The sequence below is a fragment of the Amaranthus tricolor genome, chromosome 17, assembly GCF_026212465.1.
Source record: "Amaranthus tricolor cultivar Red isolate AtriRed21 chromosome 17, ASM2621246v1, whole genome shotgun sequence".
Classification (NCBI taxonomy): domain Eukaryota; kingdom Viridiplantae; phylum Streptophyta; class Magnoliopsida; order Caryophyllales; family Amaranthaceae; genus Amaranthus; species Amaranthus tricolor.
In genome coordinates, this window is record NC_080063.1 from 7,330,319 (window position 1) to 7,339,264 (window position 8,946).

General features: G+C 33.6%; 1 protein-coding gene across 1 annotated transcript; it reads left to right on the plus strand.

Moving 5' to 3' along the window:
- Positions 1–992: 992 nt before the first annotated feature.
- LOC130803693 (disease resistance protein RGA2-like) lies at positions 993–4,445 on the plus strand. The gene has a single exon (XM_057667893.1). The coding sequence runs from the start codon at positions 993–995 to the stop codon at positions 4,443–4,445; it is 3,453 nt and encodes a 1,150-aa protein (XP_057523876.1).
- Positions 4,446–8,946: the final 4,501 nt, after the last annotated feature.

Consider the following 8,946-nt stretch of genomic DNA (forward strand, 5'->3'; position numbering starts at 1 on the left):
TTTAATGCATACACTAAAAACAAAATACAAATTACGATTGATTGATGAATAGTAAACCAAAAACAAATGAGGCATTTGAAAAGAAACGAGTATTTTTTTTGGTTTACATATATATCTTAGCAACTATAAGATGTTGCTTTGTCCTGTTAAATAATGCAAAAATTTTTAATTTTTCAAAAACTTAGATATTTTTTCTGTGAATCGATAAATGGTTATAGTTGGTATTTTGTGAATTATCAATTTTGTTAGTTGACGAAGACTTGAAAGTCGACTTAACACCAAGCATGAAAAACAATCAATATAACAAATATCCACTCACCAAATTTCTATGCATTTTCCTCCATACATTACAATTTCAGACTTTAATCATGTCAAGTATTTTGTGAATAGGCCTATTAATTTTTTTGACGTAAAATACTCCATTTTATTCTTCCTATTTATCTGTTACTTTTATTTATAATTCATAAATTATAATATATTTAAGTGGAATTTCATTTAACTCAATGCAAAGTTACTAGTATTAACTTTTCAGAATTTTGCACAATTAGAGATACTAAAAGTTAATTATCGTTTCATAGAAAATTACTCCCTTTGTCCCACTCGTACACATATTGCATCAAATGCTATTTTGTTCTATCGCATTCATTTTGCATTATTTTTATTTTTAGATAAAAAACTACAAATTTTTTTTTAATCTCATCCATACATTTTAACTCTTTTTTAATTTTATTTACACAATTTATTCTCTTACTTTATTACAAATATTCACTTTTTTCAATCCAAAAAGGGGGAGTAAAAAGGAAGATGGGATTATACTTCACATCATCAAATTATCAACAATCGTGTGGAAAAAAACAGGAGTACGTGTTTTTACTCAATTATTGAAATTATTGAAATAGCAGAAGCAACACCAGCCCTTTCCCATTACTGTCTTTCTCTTTGCCAAAACACACTATTCACTTCTTTTTCTCTGTATCTTCAAAACCCTAATAATGGATGTTGGAACAGTCATGTCTGCTGTTCAAACTCTGTTAGCAGCACTTCAATGCTCTCAGCTTAGAGATTTTTGCTCCAGCTTTGACTGCAAACCCAAACTCGAACAACTCGAAAAAACCGTTAAAAGAATCCAAGCTGTGCTCATTGATGCTGAGCTTAAGCAAGCTCTGTCCCACCAAGAGCAGCTGTACATTGAAGAGCTTAAGGAAGCTGTTTTTGAAGCTGATGATCTGTTTGATGAGTTTGTCACTCTTGCTGCTCAGAAGAAGCTCAATACTCGTATCAAGGACCGTTTCTTCGCCCTCTTCACCAAGTTAGCTGATGATTTCTCTGTTTCTAAAAAGATCGACAAGATCAGAAAGAAGTTAGATGATATCGCTGATAATAGCAAGTTCAAGTTGAAGATTGATCTGAAGCCTGCTAATAGTAGAAGCCGAGAGACCTGTTCTTATATGAAAGAAGTTATCATTGGAAGAGACCAAGATCTGGAGACCATCAAGGGTATGTTGCCCAACTCTGATGATGTTCAACAGGATGTTTTTTTCATTAGTATTGTGGGGATTGGAGGGTTGGGCAAAACTGCTCTTGCTCGACTTTTGTTCAATGATCCAACAGTGGCAACATCATTTCCATTGAGGTTGTGGGCTTGTGTTGCCGATCAAGACCAAAATCAATTTGAGGTGAGAGACATTCTTGGTACGATTCTTGAATCTGGTGGACTACAGAAGCAGAACCAAGGTGACACACTCGAATTGATGCAACGAAAATTGCGAGACATATTTGGTGGACAGAGATATTTGCTTGTTTTGGATGATGTGTGGACAGAGGATCGTGAACAATGGCTTGGCTTGCTAGGATCCTTTACCGGAGGTGGAAGAGGAAGCTGTATTGTGGTAACCACTCGTTCAATGAAGACGGCAAAAATCATAGGAAATGGGCAAATGCACCAGCTACAAGGCTTGTCAATGGAAAACTCATTGCGTTTGTTTAAATGGGCAGCTTTTGGATCGGAAGAGTCAAGTCCTCCTCAAAAGCTGGTTGAGATTGGTGAAGAAATTGTTAAGAGATGCGCTCACGTTCCTCTTGCCATAAGAGTGTTGGGAGGCCTTCTCTATGGCCAAGATGAAAGTCAGTGGCTATCTTTGCGTGAGTTGGGATTGGAAAAAATTATAGAAAGTGACAATAGCATCAAACCGATATTAAAGCTTAGTTACTACCAACTTGAATCTCCATTGAAAAGTTGTTTTGCTTATTGTGCCTTGTTTCCTAAGGATGAAATCCTGTATACATGCAATTTGATTAGCTTATGGATGGCCCAAGGCTACATCACATCAGAAGGTGGAAAAAGCATGGAAGATGTTGCTGTGGATTATGTAAAACTTTTAATACAGAGGTGCTTCTTTCAGGATGTAAGGCTATATGGAGATTCTGAAAATATTCGGGAATTTAAGATGCATGATTTGATGCACGACGTTGCTCAAGAAGTTGTGGGAAAGGAGATCCAGATGACAGTGCATAGCATGAATGGAGATCTTGATAAAAAGATTCGTCATCTTAAAAGAAGCAACTCTGCAAATGTTTTCTGCACCCAAAAAAGTCAACTGCGTTCTTATGTTGATGTTAACTACGTTTTTAAATATGCTAATAAGATGGACCAGGTTTGTGCGGCTTCAATGTTTGGTAATTGGAAATGTTTGAGGGCTTTAGACTTGAGTCGTTCAAGTATTAAAAGTCTGCCAGGTTCAATCGGTAAATTGCTTCATTTAAGGTATCTAGACCTTTCAGAAAACAATTTTAAAGTGCTTCCTAGGGCGATTACAAATCTATATAATCTTCAGACTTTACAGTTATTTTGGTGCGAACAATTGAAAGAGTTACCAAAAGATATTGACAAGTTAGTTCATCTTAGGGTGTTGGACATAAGTTATTGTCATGGTTTGACTTATATGCCAAGGAGCATAACCAAGTTAACTGATCTTCGTGAGCTTCAAATGTTTGTGGTGGGAGGAGAGAGGTGTACAAGTTGGAAGGAGTTGTTAAATGAAATGAAAATCCTGAAACCTCTAAGGAACCTTAGAGGCTTCCTCCAAATCAGGATCAAATACTCCAACAAAGCTGCACATGTTTATAAGAAAGAGAAAGATTGCGAGAAAGATTGCAAAAGAGAGTGCTTGAGTGACAAGGAACATCTTGAACATCTGAATGTTAAATTTAGTGAAGAGGAGGGTGAAGGAAGAGTAAACTACGATGAAGCAGTGATGGATATGCTACGGCCACATTGTAATCTCGAGTGGCTAGTAGTTCGAGGATATCAAGGTGCAAGTATGGTGGGGTGGGCAATGGAAGAAAACTTGACAGCGTCTCTTCCTAATCTTGTTTCCTTGGAGCTTTTGTGTTGTCCGAAATTGAGTGACTTAAGATGCTTGGGAAATCTATGTCATCTAAAAACGCTTTTTCTTTATAAACTAGAGAATTTGGAGCATATAATTGAGAAATATATATCAGGAGGTAGCAACGACACGAGAGCTGTGCATGTGGAGTCAGGCCAACAATTTTTTCCCTCTTTGAGGAGACTTCGCATACAGGATATGCCTAACTTGAAAGGATGGGTAGGAGATGCTGATGAGCTCCATGTTAATAGTAGCAATATGTCACCCCTTGTTTTTCCTCAATTGGAAGATCTTTATATTGCAAATTGCCCAAAGCTTATAGCAGTTTTCCATTTTCCCCTTTTAAAATCCCTCAAATTGAGTAGATATAATAGAAGACTACAAATAATAATTAGAAGGTTAAGGAATGAAGAATTAGAGGAAGATAAAGGTAAGGAAACATGTAATCCAAAGTTTTCATCCTCCCCCTATTTTCGTTGTGATAGAATAAGCAATTTAAGGGAAATTAAAATAGACGACACAACTTGGCTAAATCATGGGCTACACATGGAGGCTTCTGATGGTTTAAAAGAACTGATAATTTGGGGAGATAATAACATAGAGAATCTGAGAGAAGATGAGAATGTGTTTCGTGCGTGTTCGTCTTCCATACAATATTTAGCTATTCGAAGTTGCTCTAATTTGATGAGTGTGTCAGAAGGCTTACAGTATCTCTCTGTCTTAGAGGAGTTAGTAATCAGTGAGTGCCCCAATCTGAATTTATCAAGAGAGATGGAAAAATGCATTGGCAAGCCACTTAACAAATCTCTTCGCAACTTGACACTCAAGAGTCTCCCGCAAATGGTGAATCTGCCTGATTGGATACAATACTTAACAAACCTTCAATCTCTGAAAATTAAGAATTGCAAACAGCTTGAATCTCTGCCGAGTTGGATGTCCAAACTCACTTCTCTCAAGGAACTTCAAATTCGTGGATGTTCACCAACATTGGAGAAACGATGCCACCGTTCAAATGGGTTGGATTGGCCACACATTCAACACATCCCTTCCTTTATCTGACATATTGAATACTTGGCGTAACCAATTGAAGGGACACCAAAGGTATAACTTATGAGTTTTGAGGTAAAATTTTCATGGTCCATTTTAAAATTTTCTATTTATTTTTTTATTTTTTATGTCATTTAATATGTAGCTTATAATTTATTTTAAATGAGAAACCTAAATCATAAATATTGAATTTATAAGTAAAGTTGATAAATTTTATAATGTGATTGATTTTTTATTTTGTTAAAATATAATGAAAGTATTAGATATTTTGTTTTTGACTTCACAACCCCTTTGGTGATCGAAAATAAATGGTGGAAAGTTAATGAAAAGCTAGTGTTATTTTAAGTTGAAGTAAATATCTTAACAAGTTTAATAGTCATGCTTGGTTTACATCAATTATTACATTTTCTTTACAAAATTTATTTCAATGTATTATCTTTTAAAGATGTGGTATTATGTCCGTGCTGATGAAATATTGAGAATAAAAATACTTTTTATGCTTAAAATTTCCTAACCATGTGAATGATACGGTATATTTCTTTAAAATCTACGCAACAAATTATTCTCATTTGCACCATTAAGTATCAACTAAACAGAGCATAAATACTTTGGAGGGCCTAGTGGATATGTTCTATTTATTTTTATGCAAAATGAAAAGTAAATTCCCTAAGTATTGCTTCTTTGTCGACACATATATTTAGGAATTTATTTAATTTCTGAAATAGGCCTTTGTTTGTTACTTTTATTGTGGAACTTGTTTAATGGAAGGACATAAAAAGATTCAAATTAGAAATTTGAGTTTTTGAACTTGATAGGATGAAGATTTTTAACAAGTTTTTATTTTCTAAAACATTCTTGTTTGTAGAAATGCAAATAGATGATCGAATGCAACAAGAAGGGGGTGAATTGTTGCGTATTTATGTTTAAGATTTTTGCCTCTAATTTTTGCGGAATTATAATAAAATAAAACTTAAACTTAAAATGAAAAAGATAAAAGGAGACAACGATTTTACGTGGAAACCTTCTTGGCCTAATAAGGAAAAACCACGACCCCCCAGGATTTCGAAATTCTCACTATGTTTTAGGCAATCAATTACAATCACATAAAACAATTTGCTTCACTTGAAGCTTCTCTATTCTAGGCCTACTTCTCTTTCTCTTCTCTTTCTCGTTCTCTTTCTCTTCTCACGCTTCTCTTGAAGATTCTCTATTCCCCTAGACTTCCCTTAAGTCTAGTTACAACAAAACACACAAATACCCTTACAAGGCCAAATTCTCAAGAGGATAAAAATTAAATAATTGCTTTAAGAAAAATATAATAAACTAATTGGCATTAGATAGCTGAAAATATTTTTCTTAATAGATCTCCCTTTATGGACACTCTCGGATTCTCTTACGGTTTAAGCATAGTTCCTCCTATTTATAGTGAGAACAGCCAGCAGTTACCTTAGACATACCTACCACTATCTTACACGTTCTCAAAAGAAAAAGATAGTGGAATGCCAAAAATAAACGTCCGGCTGTCATTTGCTCAAAGAGGAAAACGGTTCCTCCAAGCTAAAAATAGCATAGGAGTTAAAACAAAAGATCCTAATTAAAACGAGATCTCATCTTAAAAAGAATAAGTCTTAGGCTATTTTTAGATAACCTAAAAATAGTTTTTCCAACCAATTTATTAATTAATTAAGCAATTAATTTAACTCTTAACCGTTACATCAACTCAAAAACAGAAAATAATTAATTCGCAATTTTCCAGCCGATGTTTTCTTCAGACCTGCGACGTGGGAAAAGTGTACTGTCTCCATCTACAACTTCTGTCAGATTGTCAACTTTGGGAACAGTAGACCGTCTGTCTACTTTTAACGTCCTAAGCATTTATCTAATTTCTTGGATATTCTAAGACACGTACAACTTCCACGAACCAAGTCATAGGCTTCATCAACGATTTCAACAAAATCGGATATTCACCTACAAAACAATCTCTAAAACATGTTTGTTTATTTAAAAGTGAAGTCATCATCAAAACCTAAGAGGCCAACATTGTTTATTTTTTCTTTCAATTGTTTCTTAAATTTTCTAAATTTGGCCATTCTCTCTCAATTGTTTTGTTTTCCTAAATTTAGTTTTATTTCTTCCAAAACTTGTTTCTAATTTTGTTGCTTTTATTCAATGTTTATTTCTTTCAGATTTGACCTTCATTACATATAGATTAGTTTTGGTAATTTTTTTTCTTCTTGCTCGATTTTGGGTTTGATTTTTAAGAATTCTTAGTGAGTGTTTTGGGTTGGTTTAGTTTCATCTTAAGAATTCTTAGCAAGTGTTAGTTACAATAATTTTCTAATATCTTTGATTGTTAGTTGGTTTATAATTCTAGTATAATGGATTAATGGTGTTGCATTTTGTGTGATATGTTCATTCATGGAGTATGTATTTTCTTTAGATTGATATTGTTCATGAGAGACAACTCTTGAGATGCTTGCTCAATGCAAGTGTGATTGATTTTGAGTTTATACTTTACACAATGGAAATTTCTTGCGTCTTTGTGAGATTTGCCTACAGATTTATTCTTGGCACTTTTGAGCAGTCTCTTTTGGTATCCACCTGTTTGTGTTGTTCACATCTCTGATTTGAAGAGTCTTCTTTTCTCACCCTGCCAAAGTTGTATGCATTATAAAAATAATGTGGAGGATGAAGTTCAAAATTCTATAACTAAATGCATGCTTCACTTTCATATCTACATCATGTAAGCATACTTAAGTTTTCGAAAGTATGCTAAACTGCATCTAACCTATTGCTTTATAATTGCAAAATAAGAGATTTATGACGATGGAGGCACAACATGTTCATCCATATACCTTTGGTATGTTTTAGACTACGGAATAAACTTTTTCTTTCATTCCTTTTCTTAGTTTTTTGGAGTTGGTCAACATGTTAGTTTTTGGGGTTGGTGAACAATTTGTTACTAATGGCTCTATCGGAATCAAGGAAAAAGGAGAGTATTAGTTAAAGGAGGATAAAATGCTGGATACTTGATTGTTTGGAATAAGTGTAAATTAGTATGTCAAAAAGAGGATTTAATATTTATTCCAAGGGAAGCCGGAGGAAATATTATTTCAGTAAAATTAATGCCCCATTTCTATCTTTGAATTCATTCCAATCTATCTAACTCTTCTTCTACCTTCTTCTTTTCCTTCTCATAATACTATTCACCTTTTTTTCATAAACACCATCAAAAATCTAAAATCTCCACCATTTTAATTGTTAGAAGCTTCAAAGAAAGGGAATAAAAACTTAAAATATGGGTTCTAAAAATAAGTTTCAGAAAATCTGAACAGAGGAGGAAGCTGGAGCTTTTTATAAGAATATGGATGAATACTAAAACTTTCTCACTAACCTTCTCCTCTCAAAGAAATTGATGCCGTTAATGAAAGGGGTTTTGAGATTTTGAAGGTATATTGGCTTTTGGGAATAGAAATTATGTTAATTTAATTGGTTGATTTGAATGATTAATTGAAATGATAATGAAAAAATGTAGATATGAGAACTTAAGAATGGAAATTCTACATTTAAATTCTGATGGTTTGAAAAGGAAAGAAGATTATATTTTTACTGGATGAAAAATACCAAACTAATGAAAAATAACCATTTCTCCCATTACTATATTCTATGGGGAATTTTGCTCCACAAATTTTATTGCCTTACTTTATCATTGGAATCCAGGCGAGCCCTAAGAATATCTTTAAACAATTCTTTTTTCTTGGAAGTTTGAGCAATGATTAGTTAGTTATTATGTAGTAACAATAAAGCATATAACATATTATAGGTGTAGCAGGAGCGACAATTTCGATACATAATTAATATTAATAATTATACATAAAATAAATAATGCGGAAGTGTAAAATGTCAAACTGCTAAAAACCATTTAAACTAAAAACCGTTCAAAACATAAGTTAACAATCTTACAACTGAGAAAATATAACATAAGGTTTGCTTAAATACGATAAAAAAAACATAAGTACAATATAGTCATCAAAGTCATCAAGTAAAATCAATGCACCTAAGTCCTCGATAGAATAATTACTCATTATTGACCTTTACTAAGTCATTAAGTTACATTCTCAATACTTGCAGAAGTTCATTACTGCTACCAAATACTTGGTAACCTTAATGTTTATTCAATCAAGTTCAATTAAGCCTTATAATTTTACTATCATAGCACATCAAAAGATCACAACAATAATGACAATTGATATATGTAAGGGTCTAGTTAGGTGAGGACCGTAGTCCTAAACCCTAACTGTAGTGGGAGTTGTCACTCCTCTCTCAATACTGTTATGATCGAGACTCCACAGGATGGGTTTTTCTCGGACCCCCTGTCTGACACCGCATTTTACGTGCCTACTAACACAGACGCCGGGATTTTACATGCCGGTCCATGGTTCGATGTTACCTTACTATCAGAGTCATATAATCGATATCATGCAATATTAAACAAGACTCTAAACCGAAATAG